The 27,563-nt window shown below is 45.9% G+C and overlaps 5 protein-coding genes across 7 annotated transcripts; 3 read left to right on the forward strand and 2 right to left on the reverse strand.

Annotated features, from left to right (window-relative positions):
* Positions 1 to 8,595: 8,595 nt before the first annotated feature.
* Positions 8,596 to 11,325, reverse strand: LOC118503283 (probable E3 ubiquitin-protein ligase HERC2). 2 transcript variants are annotated; one of them, XM_036036370.1, is made up of 4 exons: positions 11,254 to 11,325; positions 10,869 to 11,128; positions 10,305 to 10,797; positions 8,596 to 10,247 (listed from the first exon to the last, which is right to left on the reverse strand). In XM_036036370.1, the coding sequence occupies exons 2-4, from the start codon at positions 10,933 to 10,935 to the stop codon at positions 9,746 to 9,748; spliced, it is 1,062 nt and encodes a 353-aa protein (XP_035892263.1). In that variant the 5' UTR covers positions 10,936 to 11,128; positions 11,254 to 11,325; the 3' UTR covers positions 8,596 to 9,745. The 2 variants fall into 2 exon arrangements, with proteins under 2 accessions (XP_035892263.1, XP_035892265.1); XM_036036372.1 differs by having other exon boundaries at positions 10,869 to 11,119; positions 11,254 to 11,313.
* Positions 11,074 to 19,497, forward strand: LOC118503286 (ADP-ribosylation factor-like protein 3). Of its 2 annotated transcripts, none has more exons than XM_036036374.1 (3): positions 11,074 to 11,193; positions 11,476 to 11,973; positions 19,378 to 19,497. In XM_036036374.1, exons 1-3 carry the CDS (start codon positions 11,191 to 11,193, stop codon positions 19,456 to 19,458), a joined length of 582 nt encoding a protein of 193 aa, XP_035892267.1. In that variant the 5' UTR covers positions 11,074 to 11,190; the 3' UTR covers positions 19,459 to 19,497. The 2 variants fall into 2 exon arrangements, with proteins under 2 accessions (XP_035892267.1, XP_035892268.1); XM_036036375.1 differs by lacking the exon at positions 19,378 to 19,497 and adding an exon at positions 12,086 to 12,255.
* Positions 12,305 to 15,225, reverse strand: LOC118503282. Its single transcript, XM_036036369.1, has 3 exons — positions 13,997 to 15,225; positions 13,565 to 13,847; positions 12,305 to 13,489 (listed from the first exon to the last, which is right to left on the reverse strand). The coding sequence occupies exons 1-3, from the start codon at positions 14,980 to 14,982 to the stop codon at positions 13,166 to 13,168; spliced, it is 1,593 nt and encodes a 530-aa protein (XP_035892262.1). The 5' UTR covers positions 14,983 to 15,225; the 3' UTR covers positions 12,305 to 13,165.
* A 114-nt stretch (positions 19,498 to 19,611) lies between the features above and the next one.
* Positions 19,612 to 20,700, forward strand: LOC118503285 (luciferin sulfotransferase). The gene is made up of 2 exons (XM_036036373.1): positions 19,612 to 19,974; positions 20,045 to 20,700. The coding sequence occupies exons 1-2, from the start codon at positions 19,628 to 19,630 to the stop codon at positions 20,682 to 20,684; spliced, it is 987 nt and encodes a 328-aa protein (XP_035892266.1). The 5' UTR covers positions 19,612 to 19,627; the 3' UTR covers positions 20,685 to 20,700.
* A 1,308-nt stretch (positions 20,701 to 22,008) lies between these two features.
* On the forward strand, positions 22,009 to 26,500 carry LOC118503287 (protein fem-1 homolog C). The gene is made up of 3 exons (XM_036036376.1): positions 22,009 to 22,784; positions 22,859 to 24,141; positions 24,212 to 26,500. Exons 1-3 carry the CDS (start codon positions 22,280 to 22,282, stop codon positions 24,434 to 24,436), a joined length of 2,013 nt encoding a protein of 670 aa, XP_035892269.1. The 5' UTR covers positions 22,009 to 22,279; the 3' UTR covers positions 24,437 to 26,500.
* The last annotated feature ends 1,063 nt before the right edge of the window (positions 26,501 to 27,563 follow it).

Consider the following 27,563-nt stretch of genomic DNA (forward strand, 5'->3'; position numbering starts at 1 on the left):
AACGGAGTCCGTGCTGAATGAAGATGATAAGTGAAAACCATACACACACATACATACACAACTACATAAATACAAGAAAACACAAACCGCATGCATACACAGTGGAAGAGTGTATTACGAGAAAACCGAAAAACCCGGGGGAGAAATTATATAATAAACAAGAAAATAATTATTGTAATATATTTATAATGTGAATTTGGAATATAACCAGTATTTATTATACTGTAATAAAAATATATTTAAAACCATAACTATCATCTCGAAAGAATTTGCAAAAACCCACCAATCCCGCTTCTCAAAAATACAGAATGGTTAGTACAAGCATAGTGGCATTGCTTGTTGCTTGTGTGAATGAAACAGAAGTAAGTATTTTGAAATTGGTACTTTAAAGGTCTCTAGAGTTCCCTCGTGATGGACAACGAAGGATGTGTACAGCTTCAGTCTCCGTTTCGGTAAGCACAGCTCGGGTTACGAGGATTTCCTAGCTTTAAATTCCATCTACTCCATTTTCGAATTATTATACTGATGATGATTTATCTTTTTGTTGTTCTCTTTTAGATCAACTTTATATCTTATCATTGCTCTACGAAGGCTCCTCAAAGTGAAAGTATAGGTCTGTATATCGAACCCAAATAAATGCTCCAAACAACAGTCCAAAAAAGTATATGAACTATTTGCAATATCACTTGCACGGAAAAGCTTAGTCGAAAACTCCCTTATTCTGCTCTGCCCGCTCAAGCAAGATTACGTTGAACTGACATGGCCAGATCTCCAAACTGTTATTTGGTACAAGACTGCAATCCTCCACCAATGGCTCCATGTGATCTTCGATCTTTTACCTCAACCATAGAAATCTTCCGACTTTGAACACCGTATAGATAACTTGAACTCTTTTTTTTTCGAGGAGGAGATCTTCGAGAGGATATAACAGTGGAAATGAATGGTATAGACAATTTTTGCATGAGCAATCCGTCACAGCGTCGCGTTGAAAACGGACAACTTGGGGACTTGGTTATGAGCTTGGAGCTAATGAGACTCTTCCAGTTTTCAACGGTGATTTACTGTCTCTCGCGGCACCATGTTCTTCCAAGAAGATCATAACCACCGCTACAGTATGAAGCCGGGTTCACCATTAATGATATGGTTCTCCCGACTAACAACCAGCTGAGCACCTGGACCGGAGATATCTCCACCTTCAATCTGTTGGAACACGAACACATCGCCGAAGACAGTCCTTATTTCCCGCTGCTCCAAAACGGCAGGATCACTGCCAGTCCTTCCCCAGCATAGTCCAGGACTTGTGCTTGTAGGGGACTAGTAAACGAATGAACACCACGCAAACTGCCACAGATGTACATTCGATGATGTCGATGTCATCCGCGAAGCCCAATGTTTGGGTACCTCGGTTGAAAATAATGTTCCTGGATGCCGAAAAACTCTCACTAATAATCCAAAACTCCGCAATAGAAACTTAGTAAAGCTACTCCTGTGGCGTAGTAAAGCTCTAATGTGGCGAGAACTCTTCGCCACCCCAGATGCCTTTTATCTTACGCCACCCAAACATAAGGCTCTTAGACCTAATCGTTAAAACCGCCACTAGTAGAAAGCGATTGTTTAGCAACGAGTAAATTGGTTCCCTTGCAGAATGAGATCGAAGCCCTCAAATGTCTTCTCATGGCCGCTTAGCCAGAGCAATAAGAAATGGAAGAAAAATTATTTATACATTTATACATTTATACATATTTAAAAATTATGTATAAAGGTTTTATAAGACTTTAAATTGATTACAATATGATATTCAAATTCCGGCCTTCACACGGCAACACCTAGGTTCAAATCCCATCCCGGCCGTTCCCCAGTAGTGAGGACTGACTATCCAACTAAGCGGTATCAATAAGTCTAGTGAGTCAGAATTGGCAGACATTACCTAAGGTTTCGTTAATCCAAGAAAGAAGATAAGAAGATGTTTATTCAAAACTTCAAGTACCTAATAATATATTTTACCATAATAATGACTCTAACCTCGAACCTCGGGTTGGAGATTAACGAGGCGAAAACCAAAATGATGGTGGCACCATCAGCGGCCCTGCTAACAAACACTTATTTACGCAGGGGTGATGCACAGATAGGTTACCGCACCTTCGAAGTCATCCAAAACTTCACCTATCTGGGGACAAAAGTCAGCACCGACAACAACATTGATGTTGAGTTACGCGCACGGGTGCTGGCTGCCTACCGGTCATACTACAGCCTGAGGAAACTTCTCCACTCTAAATACCTGTCGCGACGGACGAAGCTGGTATTGTACAGAACATTTATAGTCCCAGTACTCACATACGCCTCTGAGACATGGACTCTGTCCAAAACTGACGAAGCCCTCTTAGCCGCGTTCGAGAGGAAGATGCTCAGAAGGATGTTTGGCCCCGTCTGTGTGGAAGGACAATGGAGGAGCCGCTACAATGACGAGCTCTACGAGCTGTACGATGATCTCACTATCGTGCAGCGCATTAGACTCGCCAGGCTCAGGTGAGCTGGTCACGTCATGAGAATGACACCGGACGACCCAGCCCGTAAAGTCCTTTTAGGCCGTCCACACGGACAGAGGAGGCGTGGTAGGCCCAAATTGAGATGGAGTAATGGCGTTGATGCGTCCGCCAGAACGGCCAGGATAACGGATTGGCAGACGACGGCGCTGAACCGTGAGCGGTATCGAGGATTGTTGCAGCAGGCCAAGACCGCAAAGCGGTTGTAGCGCCTGATAAGTAAGTAAGTAAGTAATAACTCTAAACCTTTTGTGTGGATCTTTTGTCCTCTCAAGCAAACCCGATCGATAAGAAATCTAGCACCTTTGGAAGTTGTTGGTTTATGTGATGAATCTTTTTTTTTTATTCATCTGGCCGCATTATTCTGGCCGTATTGCTAATGAATCGTTTTTTATGCTATATAAATTGTGTCACCATAGTTTTGAATGACATTGAATTGAAACAAACGATTAGAGAAGAATGGAGTAAAAATTGTTCATTCTTGAAGGCAAACATAGAAACCTATGACTAATAGGTTTATATCGGTAATTTGAAGGGTAATATATCGGTCCATTGAACTAACCCTAGTATTTCACTTGCTTTTTTACATAATGCATTCGGCAACTATAGACGTAGTAGTCTTAAGAAAGGCATAGTAGCCAAGTAGCCATTGGTATCGATCATATATGAAAGCAGAACATTCTATTGTAAAAGGAATTATTTTCTGTTTTTTGTTTCTTGTTCTTTTTTTAATTGAATACCGCGAACGGATTATTTTACTTATAACAAATGAACTCCATCGTTTGGAAGTTCTTAAGGTTCCCTCGAAACACCCCTCTGCTAACTCCTGGCTGCATAGTTCATCGAGGATTAGAGCGGTTCTGGTTGCTTGTATAGGCAGGACCAACCAGGGGGTAAATTAAGTAAAAAAAAACATTAAGACAGACTAAGAAATACCGACATTATTATGTCATAGGAGAAGAGGAAAACAGTCCACTCACAACTACGAAATTTAACGCTCGTCTAATTCAAGAAAATACCTCTTAATGATTATACAGTACCTTGTGAACGAGTTCTTGCTGTAACCGCAACTATTCAAATATTTTACTTCCACTATGGTCGTTAAGCTCAAACCTAAGAATTTATCACTAAAATCACAGCTCAACTCAACTGCACAATCCAAACTGTTTCATCGACTGCCAATGCTAACACGTTCACACTGCGATCAAGGCTACTGAGATAAATTATAGCAACAAAAAGGCATCATATCCACGAGCCTTGGTTTTGCTGCCGATTAGACTACTAGATTCTGATTCTCCTGCAAGCTGAAGGTCGAAGTCGGAATGAGATATTTGCGAAAAGATTTAATGGATATTTATTTTTAACTTTATAAGAATTGTATCAATAAATCATTCGTACGGTGCAGATCTCGAATTGGGCTAAAAAAGACCCTTAAAACACATCAAACTGCCACCCAATTGCAACCAAATATTCAAATGACCTACATAACACCGCGAAACCCCGTCACGAAAAACGCTGCTCGCGTAACAAAAATACACAAAACTGACCTAAATCAACGCGCTATTCTTATCAACGCGCATACATGGTGGGATGATGTTTCTGTTTTTTTTTTCGTTCATTTGCGAAACATTTTGCGAAACCCGGCTCAATCGTATTGCCCTGCCGAGATACGAGGAGCGGTTGTCTGGTTGGAGAACCATCGTCGGGAGCGTCAAGTGGTCAAACATTGCGCAAAGCTGCCGTTTGGGAGCAGACGCCTACTAATGAGGCCACAGTCGGTTGCACTTCCCTCGTCAAAAAAAAAAAAAAAGCGAACCAAAGTAGGCAGATTACAAGCATTATTTTGGTTCCCTTTTCGGGTTTTCGCAAACTCCATCCGGAGGACGTCCTCCGCCCAATCCTAACCTCATTCCGAAATTCCGTAACTCTCTCAGTACGCTCTCAGACGGAACGGATCGTCGTGTACAAACAAACGCACACGATAATGCACAAAACGACGGCCCCCAGACGGTGATGCGTATTGCGGCAACAACCCTCCCCTCAACGGGAGGGATGATGGCCTTGAATTCGCGCAGCCGGGTCAACCCGTCTGGAGACGAGATGGGCCGGGGCGAGGGAAAAAGTTTGTTCGTCTGCGATGTGCTTCACACAAAAAAAGGCAGACAAGGAACAGGGAAAGAGGCGTATCATTTCCGGCCGACGGGGTTTTGCAGTTTCCCCAGTTTTTTTTTGTTTTGCTATAAATAAAACCAAAACATTGACGGCGTCCATCAAATAACGGCACAATTAGTGCAATAAAAAATGGCCATCATTCGGTCCGTTGTTCCAACGGCTCAACGGCCCACACGGCCGGTTGCGGTTGTGTTTGTATTGACCGCACCCGTTTGGTCAGACGGTCGGACGCGCGAGTTCAATGTTTCTAATGCGTTGAACCCAAAAGAAGGCATCCATCCGTTCCGTTCGGTAAAGCATCACTTCAAAACAGATTAGGCTAGGTCCGGGACCGTGCGACATCAGCTTGCGGCAATGTTAGTAGCATTAGCGATGGTCGTTTTTTTTCTGAGGGCGTGCTGTTGTTGTCGTCTGTGTGCTGTCTTGTATCGCTGCTGCCCGTTTCGCTATCGCTATCTGGCACATTATTTGCTTTTCGCCTCTCGTGATTTTTTTTTTTCGCGAGTCAAGAAACTTTGTTCGGCTGATAAATCGGTACATTCCCGAGGGTCGCGATAATACGTCACGACGTGTACCGTGGAATGAGCTGTTCGTCTACACAGACGTGTCTGGATGGTGGTAGTGCGTATTTTGACCAAGTCAGTCTGAAGTAGACGTGGCCGCCGTTGCCGATCTTCACTGGCCAAGGCCGTACATCAGCACCGCAAGCGATAAAGCTGACTGAGGGCGTGCTGAGTGACTGACGAGCAGACGCTACTACGCTACGAAGATCTGGCCAAAGTACGCGTCATTTCTACCAGAGGAATGTTAAACTTGGGGAGTGTTGAAAGCGGTTCAACGACTTTGCAAGGAATCAATGGACATTGAATGTTTTATGCTTGGGTTTTGGCTCCCCATTAGGACCAGAATTTCAAATTTCACATGCATGCTGAGCATTGCATTTTTTTCAAGAGCCTCACATCAAATACTAGACTCAAACGATCAAACGTCTTGACGATCCTAGGCAGAATGAAACTGGATAACCTTTAACACATCAATTCTAAAGATTGCGCCATATTCAGCGACCAAGCAGAGACATTTTACAAGCTCGCTTATAAAGCTTGGCTCCTGTAAATGCTCGAGGCTCTCGGGACCCGCACAGTCTGCTGGTTGGAGGATACTCCATACGCCTCTTTCGATATGTAGAGGGCCCCACAAAAGCTGGTAGGTCCTTGACAAAATTTGCTTATACTATGATTCGCCTTTAACTAGGAGGTCATTACTCTTTTAGCTGCAAGTGGGTAAATGACGGAGCTTTTGATACACTTTTAATGCACTCCATTGCACTACCTTGAAGGTCGGCTATGAACACCATGTAGCCGGATAGTCAGTCCTATAGCTAAGAAGAAAAGGATTTGAAATCCGGTCCTGCCAAACTACAGCGATGGCTACAGTAATGGCCACCGGACTGTCACCGTACCGTACCGTACACGTGGGGGGTGGCGTCCCGGTGATACATGCGACAGCAGCGCCCGGGGTTCAAATCCCATCTTGGCCGTTTCCCCATAGTGAGGACTGACTACCCAACTATGCGGTATCAATAAGTCTAGTAAGCCAGAAATGGCAGGCATGTGCTTAGCGGCCGTTCAGCCAAGAAAGAAGAAGAAGAAGAGTAACGAACTATTTTAGCTAAATCTTTGAGCAAAGGTGCGCTTATGAAGCATACATTAAAAATTGCAATATTTTAACAGGCATTGAGTTCTGCTCGAATCCCAAATCAACTAATTTATAACTGTTCTAATAACAACAAAAATAGTATGAAATTTTGCTATTGCACCGTCGCGAACACAGCACAATTGAAGAAGGTCCAGCGATTTGGGTTAAGAAGAGGCTACAAAAAAACCAAATTAAATTCGAAACTTCTAAGTCTCTTCACAGTCAGCAGGATTATTTGGCCTGCTGTAAAACCTGTCTAACAATCTCCAACGATAGAAATTTTTGTGCGTGTAGCAACGTGAGAGAAAAGACGGTTGGGCTCGCAATGATCCTGGAGCTTTAAATTAACATTCGTAATAATAAATTATTTTTTACATAAATAAAACATACATTACTAAATAAATACATTTCTACGCAAATTTTCAATTAATTATAATTATAGGAATACATCAGGTAGTTTTGATAAGACGGGGGAAATGTTAAAAAAATAACTAACATTACACGAATTCTCGAATTAAGTAAGTAAGTACACATATTTTAGAAGCCTTTCGCTAACAAAAACAGCTCGGGTAAAAAATCCCATTTGGATCGTCTCTGCATTCGCAGGAGTGACTATCCAACCAAGAACAAATTAAGCCAATGAATCCAAATTTTAGTGAAAAAAGACGAATATCTGTTTGATGGACAATTATTCACCACTAACCACTATTCCGACAATTCCGCACATTTTCTCAGGTATTTTTTTTCCTCTCTATTTTAACGATTTTTATAACGAAATTTTTGATTTTAGTCCTGCAGTTTTCTCGGTGTTTTTCAAAAACTTTTCAATTCATGTTAATATTATTCATATGTTAATAATATTAGCGAATGTTGTTTTAAGAGGGGGCGGCCCGGTGGCCGAGGCGATAACGACGCCGGGCTTCACACGGCAGGTTCAAATCCCATCCAGACCGCCTCCTCGTACGTAGAGCTTGACTACGTTACTACGGGTAAAATTAAGTCACGGTGAGCTAGAAATGGCAGGCCGAGACCTCTCGAGGTTGTAGTGCCAAGGAATAAGAAGAAGTTGTTTTAAGAATAAAAGAAAAGAATAAAAAACGATGAAAAAACTCTGGACAACTGTAAAAAGGTGCAGAGAAAACAAAAATGGAAATAGTGATTGGAACGAAATATCATCAAACAAACAAAAGGGGGGAGGTCCGGATGCCCTGTAATTTTATGTTGCTATCCGCTTTGTATATAATATAAATAAACTACATGTAATGTGTGTTGGATCATATTTGATGATACTTTCAAACTAAAAAAAGCTAAAGAAAAATAGAAAATTAATTCAACGAGTCCAACTGTTAGTTGCCAAAAAAACAAAAAATCGACCGCTACGTAAAACATTTGCAATCCCGTTAAAATGCTCTTCGTCACTGCACCTGCTGTTAGTTTGGTGCTTTCTTTCTAACCTACATATCAAGCCAACGGTATTACAGTTACCTTAATGGCATAACAGTTACCATCTCCTTGAAGCTTTCATTTCTTGTGACCCGACCGACCTGAAAGGTTCAACAATACTATTAAGATATGCTAACGATAACCAATTTAATTATTTAATCACACATTCCACTCGCTCTTCATTACTATTCGTCATTTGGAAGTTACCCGAAAAATTGAAGAAGGTTTTTTTACACTCAATACTGTCACCACCGTTCACCGACCAGCAGGCAGGCAGGAGTCAGAACAAAGGAACGCTTCTTCTTCGTCGGTGTGCAATCGTTCCTGCCGAAATCCCTCAATTTGTTCTGCACTAATTACGCTCCATTCTGCAGAAAAAAAGGCCCGATCTCCGAAGGGACCAAAACTAAAAATTGCATCCACACATTGAGGGCTTTTGCCAAAATATTATTAACCAACAAAACCATCCCTCTGGTGTCCCCGCGCGCGCACAAAGCGAGGGGGAAGCGAAAAAAAGTGAAACTGCTCACAGGCCGTAACAATTTAATGATCATGCCCGGCTACATGCTCCCCTCCGGGTTCTTGGGCTTGGGAGGAAGCGAACACTTAGTTCGCCCCGAGGGGAGGGAGTTTTACCACAAAAGATCGAGGCCACATCCCTTCCCGAACCCCCGAAAAACCAGCCCACGATTCCGAACCGGTTCCGCCGACCGGGCTCGTCTTCCGTCCGATGGAGCTCATAATTTTTTTTTTTTTTGTTTTTTTTTTTTTTTTTTTTTTTTTGTTGGACGAAAGCATCGTCGATCGTTGCCGCATGTCCCCGGCCATAGTCAGCCCATCACCCAGATCGTCATCCTACGATCGACGTCATTCGTCTTCGTCCTCGGCGTCGATTGCACACACAATTACCACATCGGACGGGACTGCAGCGAAAAGTGCACTCGAGTTGCGTTTTGCGCATGCACCGAACACCGAAACCGGCCCGTTGCAGCAATGTGCAGCCGGCAGGAAGAAACTGGCTGGCCTTGATCTTATTTTCACTCTCGATTTTTCGAGGGTTCGACCCGGTCTGTCTGGCTTTAAGAAGCGCGTCGTTTCGTTGTTCGCGTTTCCTTCCTTTTGCTGTTTTCTTTCTGCTTCTGGCTGTCCACCGTGCCCTTTTGTTTGCCAAGCGATTTCGGCGAAAGCGTTGCAAACTGCACCGCAAAGCAAAAAGAGCAATAATAAGACAGAAAAAAAACTTTACGTCTCACTGCAAAAGTGCATGCATGTTCGCTGCAAAAGTGCATTGGTGACTTTTGCGTACAGAGTTGGTGTTTTCTGTGCTGCTCTGTCTGCCGAGCAAGGATGCTGGCCGGCACGGTAAGGATGTGCACGTCCCGACGTCGGAGACGGAGACGCTGTGACCTCATTTCTTTGCAATTTTTGGCCAGCTGAGTTAGCCTTGAACATAGCCAGCCGGCCTCAAGCAACACCATAGCAACATCCTGCCCGATACCGCTTCCTTCCCTAGCTCCGCGGCACACCGCCTCCAGCATACGCGATCCGTTGCTGCCGATGTCGATCACCCAGTGTAGGGCGGGCGGCCTGCATTTTCTTTCAATGCCGACTCCTCGGTTATGAGAGCGTTCGCGATATGTCGAGTTTTTTTTTTTTTCTTCTCTTCTCTCCGCTTTTGCTGTCTTCGCTGCGTAAGATCTCGCGTACTTGAAAAGCGTGCAAAACTTGTTTCCTCAAAATTTTACAGCCTCATGGCAGCAGCACCGGCAGCGTCATGTGCCCGCCCTTGCACTGCCGCGTATTTTGTTCTGTTTTTTGGCCTACGGTATAGATAGCATCCAGCGGAATCAGGTCAAGGATTGTGTGACTTTTTGTGGCATTTTGGGTGAGTTTTATTCGCTTCGAACACGCTGCAGGAAGTACACTTGGTATGCGCCCGTTCCCAACTCCAAGGAGGCGTCGCGTTCCTGTACGGGTTTGTCAAGCTTCCGAAAGCCTTCGAAGTTGGATGATGCCGATGAAGCATCTGTATAGCTAAACCGAGTAGCTAGTTCCCATCCGGCAATTAACGCATCCTTCCTTCCGTCGGCAGCGGCCACTTCCACGATGGTGTGTCCTATGCCGCAGTGTACTTTTTCCACCGTTACTTCATCATCACCCGGGAAGGATACGAGATGCGGCAGCGATACGACACGCTCGTTGTGCTGGGGATCCGGTAACCCGAGCTGACCCTTATTGTTCCAGCCCCAGGTATACAGATCACCGAAGGAGGATACCGCAGCCGAGTGCCATCCTTGTGCGGCAATGTCAATTACTTTCACTCCAGCCAATCCTTCCACGATCCGCGGTTGATCACTGAGTGCGGTAATTTCTCCGTTTCCGAGCTGTCCTCGCCTACCAAGAAAAATGGTTACTTTATCGTTGGTTTAAACAGATTACTCACATTCTTACAATCCGCCACCCCAACTGTACACATCTCCGTTCGTGGTGAGCAGCAGACAATGCTCAAATCCAGCTGCAACTTTCCTAATCCGCACGTGTCGCGGAAGCGTGACCGTGCAATTCGGTATATTGTACACGCCGTTTGTGGAGGTACAAGCTACGGACACGCATTCCCCACAGGCCACATGGGTTATGGAACATTTGTTCGGTGTCTTATTTACACCGTCGTCCTCTATGCCGAGAAAATTTACCTGAACCACTTTTTCGGCCAAACAATCGTACTTGAACAACTGGCCAGTCGACAACAGAACTAAACAGTGTTTACTATTTGCGGCTATGGATGTAATGCTTGCGTCGAGAGTAGCCGTCCTGCTATCGCCTGTTAGAACACAAAAGATGTGTAGTTTATGTTCGTATGCGATAAAACTGTACAGTTGACCAAACTGTAGTTGTATTTTAGATGAAATCGAATTTTCCTTCATCAGCTCGCATAAATTTATTTCTGAAAGAGGAAATAACAGCATCGCTCTTTGTATTTAATTTAGGTGAATTTCAAACGAGCAGCAAACCCACCCTTCCAGCCACAATCCGATTCCGCTTCCACAGGATTGATACCTTGCACCCATAATTTAACGTTCATTGTATTTGAATAATTTAGCAGCGCCTCCAGTAACCGTTCGAGTTTACGAACCCTGCCCGTTCAGCGCCACCTAGTTGTCAACCGTTCAAGCTAATGTTGAAGAGCGGCTCGTGACGTTCATGACAGTTGACTGTGTGTGTTTTGGTGTCTGCTGTCTGTTGCCGCTGCGGTCTGTTTGCTGCTCCTATCAGCACTCCAAATTTTGAAAAACCATCACACTTTTATAACCAATTCGTAGCTACTGTACATCTTTCGATGGTAAGACACGTTCCGGGATTAAATTCCACCCGGAAAGTATGCGTTTGGCGTGATAATTACCCGTTTTGCAAGCTCAGTACGGAGATTCACTTTGTTTGGTGTGCGCGTTTCCCGGGAAACCGACTTTGTTTTGACAAGTTTGACGGGTTTGGGTGTTTAAGAGAGTTTGGCGAGAGAAAAAAAGATTTCTTTTAAATTTTGCATAATTTTATTTTTTCTTGTCAAACAGTAAAATTTAAAAAAAGTAGCAGTAACCTTATTAATTTATTTTAAAATTTCCAGGGTCTTCTCTCGCTTTTGCGGAAATTACGATCGGCGCCGGAAAAGGAGCTACGCATCCTGCTGCTCGGGCTGGACAATGCCGGCAAAACCACCCTGCTCAAACAGCTTGCATCCGAGGAAGTGACGCAGGTGACTCCCACGGCGGGATTCAACATAAAGTCCGTCGTGTCGGACGGATTCAAGCTGAACGTTTGGGACATCGGTGGGCAAAGCAAAATTCGACCGTACTGGAAAAACTACTTCGAAAACACGGACGTGCTGATATATGTGATCGATTCGAGCGACAAGAAACGGCTGGAAGAAACGGGCGACGAGCTTACGGAGCTGCTGCTCGATGATAAGCTAAAATCCGTACCTTTGCTAGTGTTTGCCAACAAGCAGGATGTGGTTGGTGCACTGAAAGCTTCCGAGATTGCTGAGTGTTTGAAGCTGGTGAAGCTAATGGACCGCACCTGGCAGATACAAGGCTGTTCGGCTCTGCAAGGCACAGGCGTGAAGGTAAGCTAACTTTAAACCTAGAAACATTGAGCATTTACTAACAGCATTAACTGAATGTTTCCAATAACCAACGAAATGTCTTCTCGTGCATGCTGCTATTTTTGAACGATAGGAGGGAATGGATTGGGTTTGCAAAAGCATAAAGAAATAAGCCTTACTACTAACTCGATGCACCAATTCCATTTCGATTCGATCACACTGATCCAACCAACATTCCGTCCACCTATATCTTTCACAAGCCTTAACACCGAAGTGCAATAAAAAGCATATGCATAAAACGAATCTCATTTGATACGCAGAAACAAAAGCAAAACTAATTCCAAATCATCGGTTCGTTTGGGAGTTTTTCAGTTCATTTTTGTTTTGTTTTGTTTATTTGTATTTTCTTTTTTGGTCGTGACCACGTCGCTGCCAGTCACCCTCGGCGGCGTTGCACCGCAGTGCAACGTTTGCCAGCGTTTGTAATCTACATTCGAACACACCATACCATGCGATGTAAGCATTCAAACCATTTCACGCATGCACACATTACTAAGCCTTCAAATAGTTCAGCTTCGTGCAAGTGTGCGCCCATTAGACAGTTAATTACGGCTAGCTTAAAATCTATCGCTCCTCCCGTGTAGTAAATGCCGAAGATGTAGGCAACTGCGAAAACGAGGGTGTGTCAATGTCGTTAATTTGAATCGCATTAGGAGCTTCCTAGTAGCATTCAACAGGTCACCTTTAACTGCCCAGCCCGGATAACAGTCTGGGAGAGTGTTCAGGTGCTAATCTTTAAAATGTTTTAATTCCCCCTCTTGCTTAATTGTGTGCCTTACTAAAAGCACCTATCATCGTAATTCTAACCATACGTTCGATCATACGCTCTCTTTCATCCAGCTGCCCCATGGTTAGGTAGGTTCGAATGTACAGTAAAAACCCTGTTGGGTGACCACTAGTTTTAGGCGCATTAGTACCATAATCGACGACGATCACTAGGTTTTTTTGTGTAGTTTTGAGTCAACAATCACGCGTTTGCTCGTGTTTTTTTCTGGGCATTCATTCTGTCCATCTCACCGTCATCGGAATGGACAGAACGAAAACTAACAACGGAAACGAACGTCAGTCTTATGCGGGCACTGGCGCCCGTTTCCCGGATGCGTCCACCAGTCAGCTAGCCACCGCTGCCACACCAGGATCACACGTTTCGCCTCTACAGCTCACTGTGCGGATACTCTGTGGTGACACGGTTTTCACTCTCGTGGTACTCTAAACAATCGACCGGATGCTTCACATCGCAGTTGTGCGGGTCGTTGATGATAGCAAACAGCGTCCAGAAGGGGGTGTGCGTTTCCTGTGCAATGAACCAGGCCGCTGCCATGCTGCCGAATCGGGTCACGCCGTGCTTGAAGCCGCCGAGACCCAACTTTTCGTTTGGATCGTGTGAGTTGATGTCGCACAGGATGTATTTGTCGCAGTGTGGCGTTGCGATGGCTTGCCGGTAAGCCCGATGCACCTTTAGCACCGGTTCAATGACCTATTACGAGTCAAGAAAATAATCAAATTATTGGCGGGCCACACCCCCTCAATCGATCGCACCCAGCTAGCTCACCTCAAGATTCAGCGTGTCGGTTAGCTTATCCGTCATCTCGGTCACGTTGTACTGGGTCAGGAACTGTTTGGCCTTGCCCAGCTTCAGCAGATCCTTCACGTAGTTCACGGCCGGCTTAACGTACTGGATGGAAGAAATTTTTACCGCCAGATGGCGCTTCGCCACGTGATCGATCAGGTGCGAGATCGTTTCGCTCGGTCGATTAATATCGAGGAACGTTTGTTTCGGGTAGCCCTGCGATTGCAGGAACCCGTTGGCCATCATCTGTCCGGTGGCAACGTACCTGGAAACACCGGTAGCGAGTGACACGAAATTTATAAGCGTTGCGTTCGCGCCGCTGACCTACTTTACAGCACTTTCAACCGCATCGAATACACCACGTCATCTGGTAACGGTATTCCCGCTTGTGTCGCGTCGTACGTGATTACTCACCGTTGGTAAACCTCCGGATTGGCGATGTAGTTCACCCACTCGGCCAGATAGATGGTCGCAGCCTTGATCCAGCGCCGCCGGAACGATTGGTTTTGCAGCGACTGGAAGAGTTTGTCGTAGTCCAGCTTACCGTCACGTCCGACAAAACCCTTGAAGACCGCGTTCAAACCCAACTTCATCCACAGTGCTTCCGCCAGCTCGGATTGCGTGAACTGGTCCCACATTACGTGGATGTTTTCCAGGAACGGTGGCAGCACCCAGGAATGATCTTTGTGCTTCGCATGGGTACGTTCCATTTCCGGTCCGGAAAACGATTGGAATGCTTGCACTGCCAAGGGCAGCAGGTTCATGAGCGCGTCAGCACCACCAGCGCCGTCAGAGGGCGAATCACGATCGTGGTCAGCACTGTTGTAGTTCGCCAGCCAGCTGGTAGCCATTGTAAGCATCGTATCTACGAGCGGATTCTGGGCCTGGTCAGGTTGTGCTTTTCGTTTCTGACGCTTGCTACCACCTTGCTGCTGACGACGAACAGGCTCATCGTCATCTAATCCGCCACCACCACTAGCCGCTCCGGCAAACATTTGAATCACGTTTCCAATCAGCGCAGGATCAAATCCTCCTCCTCCTCCACCACCACCTGCACCTCCGTTCGCACCGGCCGCTAACATACTTCCGAGGCCCGAAAGGATCGCACCCATGCCATCATTACCACTAGCTTTCCCACCACTGTTAGCGTTGGCCATCAGTGGCAGCAGCATCGAAGCGATGCCGGAGAGTCCGGCAGCACCTCCAACGCCGCCACCACCAGCACCACCGCCTCCCTGTTGATTGCCCAGCGTCGACAAGAACTCGCTCGCCATATCTAAGAACGGGCTACCCTCGTCCGCCACGGCATCATGCGTACGCTGCGCCGTGTAGGCGCCTCCGCTGAAGATCGAGAAGATCACCAACGCAACAAAGCACATATGTTTACGCCCGAAGTACATGATTGCTTCCGGATGACACTAGAACGTCGTTTAATCAACTGCCACTCGAAAGATTTCTAGCACATTTTTTGTCAAGAAAGTTAGTCATTCACCAGCACTGCAACGACTTAAATCACAGGGCCTCTTGTTTGTGCAGATGTGAAATGGTTACACGCAAACACAGAAGTTCTTGCACTCGCGCGCCGCGCGACGTCTTTGGTTTTGGTGGTGAGACAAGCGCTCGACTCGAAATCTGGTACCGAACTGAACGAACCGTAGAATAGCCACGTTCCTCGTGAAGATTGGCGTGCTGGCGTCCGGAGTTACCTCTACGCGACGCTGCTACGGCCAAGCGTGCGAACAAACGAGACGGATAATGTGCTGCCAGAAGCAGAAGGATGGAAAAGCACTAGTAATTGTCGGGCCGCGATCGCAAAGGGAGAAAAAGGTAAGGGTGGTTCCGAGAGAGAAGATGTGAGGATGCGAAGAAAAGCTTCAGGATGGAAGGAAAGAAATAACAAAATGCGAACGAAAAAAAAACATACACATGAAATCATGACTCGATGGGCATCGAAACGAAACGGAGCGAAGCGCTAGAACAGGTTGTATGTGTGTCTGGTGGAAGGCGCAAGAAGTCAGCGGCCATTCGCCAGCGTACCTAGAGCGTGATCAGCAGCGTATGTGGCGCGTGAGCTAGGCCATTCGTTACGCTGCGGGTCCATCCGGGGGAGGGTGACGTACGAAAACGGGCCGGGTACGAGAATGGTGGAAAATTATATTTTTATAACAGTAATTCTTAGGCGGGCATGTACACATATTCCCTGGACCTGCCGTGTAGCTATTAGACGTAGCATTGCTATACCCGGTGCCTGTGCCTCGCGAGGGTATAGAATTCCAATCCGTTCCAAGCTGAGCATAGGAGGGGTAGGCAGTTCAGCTTGCGAAGAGAACCATGCGATTTTGCGTGCCGTGCCACTGCTTCTGTATAAGCGTAATTGACCAGCAGACCGCGCACCGAGCAGCAAGCAAAGATCCGCTAGGTTCCTATTTAGGGCGCGCTGTTCAGCTCAGAGCACTTCAGCGATCGTTCGCGATCCTTTCAAGCGTTTTTCTTTTTGAAATATCCAGCTTAGACTGTTGCACGGGTACAACTTGCCATTTTACATTCACTGACGACCGTGCGCTGCGTTCTTTGCCGATGTCCACGAAAACAAAAGCTCCCAAACTTTCACCGACCAAAATAACGTGGGTCTCGCGCAGACGTGAATAACGACGACTCAAGAGCGCTGCATTATTCATGACTCCGCCGACCAGCGTGAAAGGGGGAAGAAACTGGGCGAAACAGGTTACCAGATGTGAAGGAGCCAGAATCCGCAAATGGGTCACCATGAAACGGCCTTTAGCTATTCCACTTCCATCGGGGAAGAGACATCCCTCGCTGTCGGACGTCAACCAGAGAGGTGATTGTAACAAAACACACACTTTCCTGTTTGGGTGTTAATTTTTGTTCAAAAATAAGGGAGAGAGGAACAAGATGGACGAGCGATTCCACCAGTGTCGTTAACCTCAAAGTTAAGATACTTCAGAAGAATGTTCTTTCTTCGGATGAAGCATCATCATTTAATATTTGTGTCTTTTCTTCCAGCTTGCTCTCTGGCTCTCTCTCTCTCTCTCTCTCTCTCTCTCTCTCTCTCTCTCTCTCTCTCTCTCTCCCATTGCCCTCTTCTTGGTGTAGCGATCGATCGTGAATGATCTCGTGGGTTGGTTGGAGAACCACCCCGACCAAAGTATGTTGTTTTTCGCCTTTTTGGTGCCGTATGTAGAAGCTCACCGTCGATGTTCCGACCCGGTAAAAAAGTGGGTCAAATGCTAGTCTAGTATAAAATTGTGGGGAACCCGTAACCGGGAATCACCCATGACCGTTGCGTACGGCTTAAACTCCTAAAGAGCCATCGAGTTGAAGGAAAGGAAAGATTTGGAAGATTATCTGTAGGCGGGTCGGAAGTGTCTACCGATAGGAGATATGAAATAGATGCAGGCTTCGAAAAGCAAAAGACAACGTTTTGCAGACAGGCCTCGCTCGCTATGAGGAAAAGGTCAAACGGACTGAACAACGGATCGGGATGTTTCGAAGTAGCATGGAGCAGAATTGTGGATAGCTACAATACTTTTCGTTTTATGACTGGAAATAGCCGAGCGGAACGGAAATGGGTCCCAAGTTTATCGAACTTATGTAAAGATTTCTTTTTTAATCTTTAATTATTTGACTTAGTTTACTACATTTTAGATACATTGGCTAATCAAGACTTCAATAGGCCCGTGGCGGAAGGAAGGACTTCAACAAAGTCAAAACAAAGAAAATGTTGTGATTTGTTACCCGATTTTGGACCATGTACCTGGGCGACAATATATTAAAGGATGAGGATCGCTTGATGGACGAAGTCCCTTTCATGAAGAAGGTTCCTTTAACGAAGAGAATTCATGGTCGGAGAGGTGCACACGAAAGCTTTAGAATTATTTAAGGCTCCCTGGACGGTGATGAACTTGCCACTACTTAAACACATTTTTCATTCAATGTCTTTACATCAAAGCGATCTTCTTCTTAGGCGCTATAACCACGAGAGGAGACCTGCTTGAGCTTTAAGCCCGTGAGAGGTTTGTAATTTCACGCTTCCTGTGACTTGATTTTATCCGTAGCTAGATAATCGGTCCTGCCGGAACCGGAAGTCGGTCCGGATGGGGTGTGATCCTCGGTTTTACCGTGTCGTGAGACCAGTCGCCTTTAGTCGCCTCTAAAGAAATCGATCAATCTCATTATTTATCGTCTTTCAACATGGTGGTTCCTGTTTGCAGACAAAATCGTGATCAATTGATTCAGAACAACTATAGCCAAACATAGCAGAGTCTTTACTTTTGAACATTTGCTCGTACTAACAGCCCGATCCCTATTGTGGAAAAAGTATCGAATCACTTGTATCACTTGTCTTGTGAGATTACCCCAAAAGCCCATTAAAAAAAACCAAACGACCAATAGTGATCATGTGTTTGCATACCCGGAGGCCAGACGTCAAAGCATCCGTCCATGTAATGCAGGTCCTGGAGAAAACGCACAGTCCAAGTCGTCCATTTCTTAACAACCGATAATCATTCATAACAATCGTGATCACGTCATCAAAAGCAGAACCAGTTCCAAGCATAGACAAGTAGAGCTTTTGTGGGATATCTTAAATAGAAGACGTTTTCCTATCATTCAATAGGACCAATTCCGATAAAAAAAAGGTTGCTTCGGTTGCTAAACTAGATAAAGTGCATGTGTGGATCAAACTCTTGCGCGGTGGTTTCACGATTGACCCCGCTAATATTTATTTCATTCTTTTGTTGAGCTTCGATGGGTAAGTCATATAATAATACCGTTAGTTCAAGATTCAAGAATATGCGCTGTGTGGATGAGATATCTCTTGGCCCGTGAATCTGTGACAAAAAATAAACTAGGATAGTACACTTAGTTCATGAACACTGAATGCACTCCCTTTGACGAGATCACTTTGAAGAGCTACCTTCAAAGAACCTGGTGATCTTAGGGTTGCACACCCTGTCTCCAGGCTTCAGAGTATCCGTCCATATGAGCAAGATACTGGATAAGATGGACTGTCCAAGCCGTCCATTTCTAAGCACTCATGACAATTGTGATTGCGTTATCGGCAACAGAGACATCCCTATACTATAGAGCTATAGGGCTTTTACGGCAAATCTAATTCGGTAGCGAAGACGAAGGATCAAGCGATTGTCGCATCATTAAAATGTCCAAGATCCAACTCTCATAGGACACCGGTGAATGAAGAAATGCTAGTTGAGCGTGATACTCGAACAAATCAGCGAACATAAAGGGCGGATACTTCTTTACGAAGAGCCATTGATTGATAGTGCCAATGTGACAAAAGTCTCTTTGGTTCGCAACCTTGGCGTTTCACCACCTCTTAGAGGAAGTGCTTTATTGCATCAAACTTTGCAATTTCTCATGGTTGCCGATGCACTTTATGATTTCATTAGGTAACCATAGCAATGACTCTGCGTATTTCCTGCTGGAGTCCCACTCCCAGCGGCATAGCAGTGCAGATCCCTTAATCCGTAATCTAAGCAGCGTGTTTACCACTGCTAAGCATCACCGGCAGTGAAGCTCAAAGCAGTTCCCCGAGATATTACATCGAAAGCCCTCCACATGCGTAACCGTTCCGTCGGTTCTGAATTGTGTTGGCCAGTACAAAAACACCAACTGCTTTCACTAACACCAGCCCTGCGTCACAAACACGGAAATGCACCAGCCGGTAACAACCACTCCCACCACCAGCCCCGGTACAACATCAGCATGATGTGTTCGTCCACTAGTGCCAGCTAAACTGACTACTTTCTTCCTAGGAACTGGAGTTGGCGCGCGGGCGCGCTTGCAAAAAGTCTCGATGCAATCCTGCGTCTGGTGCCAGTCCAGTACAAGAGTAGGGGACTGGGGACTGCATTTTATAAATGCCACTGCACAGCCGATTTCCGGCCTCAGTTTGCGCCCGGTGGATGAACAGTGAAAGTGGTGAACGCTTAGAAAAATCGTGTGGTGTTTGGTCGTAGAATAGCTCAGCCTTAGTCTGTATTTGGCGTAATACCGTCCCTCAGAATGGACCCTCTCGAGTACAATCCGCTCGGCGATGGTTTTCGGGAGCGGTTGGACGCTTTCTTCGGTCGGCGGGACCACTTTATCGAGGTGAATCCGGGCCGTGTTGTGATGCCGAAAGCGTTCGCTGAGCTCGGTGATTCGATCCGTGCGCTACCGATCCGCCCGAACGATGTGTGGTTGATGTCGTTTCCGAGAGCCGGATCGACCTGGGCGCAGGAGATGGTGTGGCTGCTCGGGAACAATCTTGACTACGATGCGGCCCGCAATCAACTGCAGCAAGTGCGTACACCGCTGCTCGAGCTTTCGGCCATCTTTTCGGACGATCGTAGCGTGGAGGACACCGTGACGTAAGTTACTGGTTGAGCGTGGTGCAAATCATAATCTTTCGTTTACTGACATCCATTTCTTCACCGGTAGCCGACACGAGAAAATCGATTCGGTGCAGTGTGTGCAACAGATGGCCGGTAGGCGCTTCATCAAATCCCACCTTCCGTGGCAGCTTCATCCCCGCGAGATGGACAGCGTACGGCCAAAGATCATCTACGTGGTTCGAAATCCCAAGGACCTGTGCGTCTCGTATTACTACTACTGTCAGCTCATTCATCGGTCCGAAGGTACATTCGAAGAGTTTTGCGACCTTTTCCTAGCCGATCAGACTCCCATCGGACCGATGTGGGCTCACGCATTGGCTTTCTGGAAGAGGCGCAATCAGGACAATATGCTCTTCCTAAAGTACGAGGACATGAAGCGCAATCTGCCCGAAGTGATACGTCAGTGCGCGGAGTTTCTTGAATTTGGACAGGAGCTAACGGACGAGGAAGTGCAACGGATGTGTGATCACCTGCAGTTCGAACGGATGCAACGTAATCCGGCCGTTAATTTGGAACCGCTTATGAAAGATTCGCAAATCATACCGAGAAACGCTGGTGGGAAGTTTATTCGGAAAGGCGAAATTGGCGATTGGAAAAATCATATGGACGAGGCACTGTCCGCGAGATTCGACGCCTGGATCGAGGAGCATTTTCAGGGCACCGGGCTAGAGTTCGATTACGAGTGAAATAAAGTATTCTTTTTTGAATCGAGCTAACCAACGGAAACAATTTATCTGTCGGTGTCGACAGCCTTAAAAGAGAGGACGATTAAAAAACATCCGTTATTGCTGGCAAACCGGTGGATTGCTTTAAAGTGTACATACGCGCCGCACCTAGGCACATGTGCGCCAATTATCTGCCAGTTCCGCGATTTACACAAACCACATCCACATCCTTCTGCACTTTCTTTCCGTGTCCACGCTAGCTTACGCAATCCGTATGATCCCCGTGCACACGCATGCTGGTGGTTTCCTTTTGCATCTTCGTCCACATGCGCGCCAACGGCTTCCTGTCCCCGATGCAAATTCATGCAATATCCGCCCGATATAGGTACCGCTCGTCTCGGTTAAAGCTGCACCGGATGAAAACTGGTCAGCTGATTATCGGGCTAACGATACAGGCCAAACCAAACCACTATTCTGCCCCCCTCACTGGGTAGATCGGGACTATCGGTTGCATCTGGCGGGTTTCAGTATATCGACAACCGGTTCTTGGCTGTGGTGCATGCGGACAAATCACTGGTAAACACCGTTACGGCCACGTTTAGTTATGCCCTGCTAGGTTTTCTGGGATCGTGTGTACACTACTAATAAGTGTAACGGTAACAATTTATCTTCCTTAGCCCGGCACAATTGGGTGATCTAGATTCTCTTCACACTCTTCCGACCGACCAATCGACGAGTCCTAAGACGCATTTTGAAGCTTTGGGAGAAAAAAATTGTCGTTTGCATAATTCTAATTTTGACAATTCTAACTAGCTGCTACAAGTCGAGAGAGCAACTCTTTTGTACTCTAATTGAAAATTATAATGGATAACTGGCGAATATAATTTACAAACGGAATCTATCACTGGCCTATACCAGTGATGCCGAATTCATTTTCCCCATTTCATTGGTCGCCTAGATTTTGCTTTGAAAGGATACCCACCATGGAACCCACCTCTGAGGACTAATTATGGAGTAATATCCCAAGGTTGTTGAGCTAGGTTGTTGAATAGGATAAGGAAGCAGATTTGAATGCTCATTGCTGTAGCGGAAATAGTAAATTGAAAGAAATTAGGACTAAATATAATCATATGCATAATGTATCTTCGACAAAATTCGCTCTAGGTCACAGTTAATCTGTGAACGCTTTTTGAAATGAAGCCTTCGTTTTTATCACTTTTATCACAAACAATAAAAATGCACAACAAATAACGTTAATTTCGAATTTAAACATTCCCCTCCTGACCGCCGTCAGCGACCACAGTGCACGACGGTTCGATTGTCAAAGTGACAGCCACATCAAAACAATGCCAAAACATCAATCCGTAAATAAAAAATAGAAAAGAGTGAAAAAGTTTCCTGCCAGCCAGCCAGCAAGCCAGCATCAGAGGGGTTTAATTTTTGTGTTATTCTATTTTTATTCCTGACTGCAAACCAGAACCTGTCGAAGCTTTCGCCATCGTTTTCAGCGCTTTCGTCTGCTGGTCTGTGGTAGGAAATCTATTCAGTTCACAACGTTACAGATCTCGTGAAGCGTATCTCGGTCGCGCTCTCCATCAGCACCACCACTTGGTGTAATGAGAAAACTTACGACGTATCCGTCGCACTCCACAACGTCGCCCGCATCGTCATCGTCGTCCGCGAAGCAGGTGCTCCAGCACAGAACTTTGGGGCAGATCGGGAATGAATTGTTGCAAGAATGCAAAACCTGTACCGAAAATTCACGCCTCTCGAAGGGGTTACGCGATCAGCTGGAGCGCCTGGCGCGCAAGATGCGGAAGGAGGTTGTGAAACGGGTGAGCGATGGCTGCTCGCCACTGTTTATCGCCTGTCGCCGAGGCAATGTGTACATCACGGAGTATTTGATAACGATGTGCGATGCAGACAGCGAACAGAGAGGCATGTTCGAGGTTCCGGAGGATCGCTCCGTTCACCACGTAACGCCGCTGTGGTGTGCCTGCGTTTCCGGCAAGCTTCCGGTGGTAAAATGTCTCGTCCGTCTTGGTTCCAACATTAATGCGCTTTCGGACACTGGATCAACTCCATTGCGTAGCGCTTGCTTCATGACACACATTGACATTGGTAAGTGATGTGAAAGAAGGTCCTGGTAGCAACAGACAACAGCATAAAACCGCTGCTTTTCGTTTCTTTTGCAGTTCAATTTTTGGTGGAACACGGCGCAGACATTAAGAAACCGAACTACAATGGAGGCACGTGTCTGATCAATTCCGTGCAATCGGTCACCCTCTGCACGTACCTCATCAGCAAGGGCGCGGACGTGAATGCCCGCGACATTCAAAACAAAACGGCACTACACTACGCCATTCAGGAGCATCGGCTGGAAACGGCCCAGCTGCTCCTGGAGCACGGGGCTGACCCGTTCGCCAAATCGCACTACGGCGATGATGCGCTGCAGACGGCCTGCCTCAAGGGAGCCTATCATATATTCGATTACTTGAAAAAGCGTATCAACTACTCCGCCGAACGGTTGGCCGACGCGCACGAGCTGTTCGGCTCGACACTGATCGATGATCTGAACGTGACGCGGGGTGCCATTCTGCACTGGCGATTGGCACATCAGATTCGCCTGCGGGAAGCCGAGTACATACCGAAGAAACCCACGATCGAGCCGCGTGCGGCGTACGGATACGCGACCGAATTTACCACCGTCCGCGAGCTGGACAATATTGCCGCCGACATGGACGCGATGCGGGTACAGAGTTTACTCATTTACGAGCGTATTCTCGGCATCGAACACAGGGACACACTGTTCCGGCTCATGTTCCGAGGGGCGTCCTATGCCGATGCGCATCGGTTCCAGCGTTGCATCGATCTATGGCTGCTCGCGCTACAGGTACGGGTGCACAAATATTCCATCCTGTACTCGGACACGTGTCTAGCGGCCCAAGCCATTGTGCGGCTGATGCTGGACCTAACCGATGGGTGCGACGAAATGATGCCGGTGGAATTGTACGAGGGCAGCGTACCACGGTTCGAGGATGTGTACGCCGTGTTTAACATCCTGACCGCCAACATAGCGGTGGCCCGGCAACTCATCACCATCCGCCCGGTGCACCGCAAGCAGCAGGAAAACTTTGATCGCGTGATGAAGTGCCTTACGCACTTGATGTATCTGATGCTGGCCACGGCCAAAACGGAGTCGGACCGGAACGCCATCTACCGCGCAGTGCACACGCTCGTGCACAGCAAGGTGTGTAGCGCCATCACCAACGACACGCTGCTCCATCTCTCCGTGTCACGGTTGAACGTGATCAAGAGTGGGTACTTCAGTGACGAATCCACCTCGCTGCGGGTCGTTTTCCCGAGCTTGAAGGTGGCCAAGCTGCTGCTAGACTGTGGGGCTGACGTGAACGCAAAGAATGAGTCGAAATCGACTCCGCTGCTGGTTGCTGCTATGCCTTACAACTATGATCGTGATGTAAGTACCGTCCACCGCCCATTCACCGATAGACGGTTTCTTTTAATTTGGATGCAAACTCAACTTACAGGTGATTTATACGTTGCTTGAGTACGGCGCACATTTGGACGAACCGAACCGGCAGGATGATCGGCCGCTAAACTTGCTGCGCAACAATCCCATCACCGACATTCCGACGCTAAACTATCTTCCACTCAAGTGTCTCTGTTCGACGGTGATCGTGCGGTTTGGCATACCGTACCGCAACCAAATACCACGCACGCTGGAAGAATTTGTCCAACGGCACGAACCGTAATAGAAGAAGCAAACTAATTTACCACCCACCCCATCCGGGAACGAACTCTGTCCCGGTTTGTCGTAAGTTTTTTCAGCCAGCTAAGTTCTAAATCTGTGATTTTTATAGCACGAGAGCGAGAGCGAGAACACATACACCCACTGTCAATAGGATTCAATTTCAAATCGTTTTGCAAACAAATTACAACTGAACCAGCAATGGTGGCACATTGAACACTACGGCCCCCTGGCGCGCTATTTGTCAATTTCTTAGCAATAATTAGCATTTGGTGGAAAGAAATTCAACGATGCGATACACTGCACCGGAGGCAAATGCATATTAAACCCAACCACACTACAAAACTAATAAAACATACTTAGTGCGTTACGATGTAGCTATATGTGTGAAGCTAGGAACCTAAATGAGTAGTTCCAAAATAGCGTGGACGGGGACATGTTTAGGACGAGAACACAAAAACAGAAGTAAACCGTTGCATATACTCCAACGTAAGTTGTGCGGGCTTAACGGAGAGAGAGAAAGAGCTAAAAATATCGGATTATTACAACGGCAATACATAACCAAACGTATAATACTGTAAAATAGCACCAGCTGTGTAGCAAAGCTTTTGGAACGATTTGCAAAACACATCCACACAAACACTTTGGGTAAAATAAAGCTTAAATTAAGTTGTAACAGTGCTTTTCACGAGGAATTTGCCATGGACGCAAATGAAAGGGATCTTACAAAAGATGTATTATGCATTATGTTGAGCCGGTACTCCACAGAACTTACTAAAATAAAGTCGAAATGTATGATTAGCAAAGTTACAAAACGTACGAAACTGACTCGGTGAACAGTTAGTTTGCCTAGCATAAGTTGTTTAGTTTACAACATTTCGATTTCGGAGGAATGATTCTTGATCCTTCCTCTTCCTTGGCACTAACACTAGGGTTTGGCAGAAAAAAGGGCGAACACTTATGTAGGAGTACCGCAGCAAGCACATCGTTATCAAGTCACAAAAAGCAATAATATCGAACGGTTCTAGAAGAATTCAGGTTGATAATATCCTATCGAAAACGAACTAACAAGAGGGTGCAAGAAGTTTAGAAAACGTATTGCGAAATAATTTGTCGAATATCGACTGCCAGATGCGTGTTTTAGGAGACTTCGGGTTAAACATACTCTCAAATTGTTGAATCGTACGGACGCCACCGACCATTGGGCCCTCCCCCTAATGATGGTTTTTGAGTGAGTCTAATAACATAAAACGATCTGTGCGGATCGTAGAAAAGGGCATCGATACAAAACAGCTTTTCGTGGGAGAACAATCCTGCTTTTTTGTACAAAATCTGCACAGCAAGTTACATATAACATGTGGCTTTAGCTTCTTCTTCTTCTTCTTTAGCGCTACAACCTCGAGAGGTCTCGGCCTACCATTTCTGGCTCTCTGTGACTTGATTCTACTCGTAGCAAAGTAGTCAGCTCTGCGTACGGGGGGCGGTCTGGTTGTCCAGAGATGTTGGCTGCCTTGTCAAGTTTCCTGATGGAACGCACCCCGGACTGGGAGCAATCTTCTAGTGTATAACGATTGTATCACCTTTAAGGCACTGTCTTATTCGATGAACTGTGTCCGAACGACATCCCAAACGCTTTGGGTAATCTCTTCCGACGGGCAACTACATTTTAAGCATGCCTACTATTCAAGAATTTGCGCTACAAAAATATGAATTTTCTGAAGTTTTCGCCGACGTTTTCTAGCTGCCTTGACAACCTAAGCTGGTATCGTTCGACGTTAGGATATTCCTTACAGTAAACGTTAACCTCAAAGTGGTTGTAAGTGACGCACTGCAAAAAGCAAAGGGCAATACGTAGCACACCTCCCGTACGAGCATAACATAATCGTTCCCTGTCGTTCGTAAAGGTATGCATAAAGAATAAAGTAACTCAAAAGCACTACCCAATAATATACTGCTTTCATGACGACAAACACGCCTATATGCATACATACAACATGTACACACACGTATGCGGTATATTAAAGTGCTAGGTAACCCACAAAATATGAATGGTGTGTAGGAAGGCACATACTGTTAACGAGTAATTGTGATTATTATCCGAAAAAATAAAAAAGGAGCAAGTATTACAGATGAGAGACACCAGCAGCAACTACATAACCGATAATTGTGCGAGTTTCAATGCAGCGTACTACTATCTAATATAGTTGTGATATAGAGGCGTATACAAAGCAACAATACAATAAACTAAGGTAACCCAATCGTGGTGTGTGTTCTTGTGTTACACTAAACTAAAAAAGGGACTGATTTTGAGAAATGTCCAAGTAATCGGCAACCAAATTCAAGCACTACAACTTCTAGCAAAGATGAAGAACGTCTATAAAGAAAAACACTTTGCAATCGCCGGGTAGGGCAGATCTGTAATAAAAGTTAACGATTTTTTTTTTTTCAAATATTCAAAATCTCCAAATGGAAAACGCTGCGGAAAAGTAGCTGAGTAGCTGATCGTCATAGTAACGAAACAGCTAGAAACCCATTCAAACACACCAAAACCTACCAATCAGTTTTAAAGAACATTTTTATAGAAGGCTCAATAAACGTGGACGTATATGTATACACGAATCAAGCCACTTCACCACTAGCGACGACCTTCAAAAGACCATATCCTTCATGGTTCTGTAATATCCTGGGACTTCCAGCGCCAATCGAATGGAAAATTGCGAATAAATATCACTGTGTGCGTAACCACGTAACAGTGCAGGACATAATAGTAACATCTCTCACCCCACAATCTCATTTTTAAACCACAGGTTTTGAATCTTAAATTAATTATACATATTCCAATGGTCAGAGAACCATTAACAACATCTTAGCTTGACATCGAACTTTTTTTCTCGATAAGGAAATACTTACACAATAAGTTAAAGACACAACACACAGGCTTAAACATACTTCTTCCTCTTATTGGCACTGCAATCCTCGAAGGGTGGTTTCGGCCGGTCTTTTATGGCTTTCTGTGACTTGATAACTAACGAAAGCGGCAGACGGATACCAATGCCTTCCAGCTAGAGTACACCACATAAATCTTAAAACATGGTGGCGAAAACTTCATGGCCTGGGTCTTAAATGTATGG

This window comes from Anopheles stephensi, chromosome 2 (assembly GCF_013141755.1).
Source record: "Anopheles stephensi strain Indian chromosome 2, UCI_ANSTEP_V1.0, whole genome shotgun sequence".
NCBI classification, from domain to species: domain Eukaryota; kingdom Metazoa; phylum Arthropoda; class Insecta; order Diptera; family Culicidae; genus Anopheles; species Anopheles stephensi.

Excerpts from the sequence above, each read along its gene's own strand:
- LOC118503283 (XM_036036370.1), bottom strand. The coding sequence starts at position 10,935 with ATGAACGTTAAATTATGGGTGCAAGGTATCAATCCTGTGGAAGCGGAA. Across the intron at positions 10,798-10,868 it reads ATCGGATTGTGGCTGGAAGG|AAATAAATTTATGCGAGCTG; the intron begins GTGGGTTTGCTG and ends TTCCTCTTTCAG. Across the intron at positions 10,248-10,304 it reads TACAGTTGGGGTGGCGGATT|GCGAGGACAGCTCGGAAACG; the intron begins GTAAGAATGTGA and ends TTTTCTTGGTAG.
- LOC118503285 (XM_036036373.1), top strand. The coding sequence starts at position 19,628 with ATGGACCCTCTCGAGTACAATCCGCTCGGCGATGGTTTTCGGGAGCGG. Across the intron at positions 19,975-20,044 it reads AGCGTGGAGGACACCGTGAC|CCGACACGAGAAAATCGATT; the intron begins GTAAGTTACTGG and ends CTTCACCGGTAG.
- LOC118503286 (XM_036036374.1), top strand. Across the intron at positions 11,974-19,377 it reads TGCAAGGCACAGGCGTGAAG|GAACTGGAGTTGGCGCGCGG; the intron begins GTAAGCTAACTT and ends CTTTCTTCCTAG.
- LOC118503287 (XM_036036376.1), top strand. The coding sequence starts at position 22,280 with ATGAGAAAACTTACGACGTATCCGTCGCACTCCACAACGTCGCCCGCA. Across the intron at positions 22,785-22,858 it reads CATGACACACATTGACATTG|TTCAATTTTTGGTGGAACAC; the intron begins GTAAGTGATGTG and ends TTTCTTTTGCAG. Across the intron at positions 24,142-24,211 it reads CTTACAACTATGATCGTGAT|GTGATTTATACGTTGCTTGA; the intron begins GTAAGTACCGTC and ends CTCAACTTACAG.
- LOC118503282 (XM_036036369.1), bottom strand. The coding sequence starts at position 14,982 with ATGTACTTCGGGCGTAAACATATGTGCTTTGTTGCGTTGGTGATCTTC. Across the intron at positions 13,848-13,996 it reads AATCCGGAGGTTTACCAACG|GTACGTTGCCACCGGACAGA; the intron begins GTGAGTAATCAC and ends CGGTGTTTCCAG. Across the intron at positions 13,490-13,564 it reads CCGACACGCTGAATCTTGAG|GTCATTGAACCGGTGCTAAA; the intron begins GTGAGCTAGCTG and ends GACTCGTAATAG.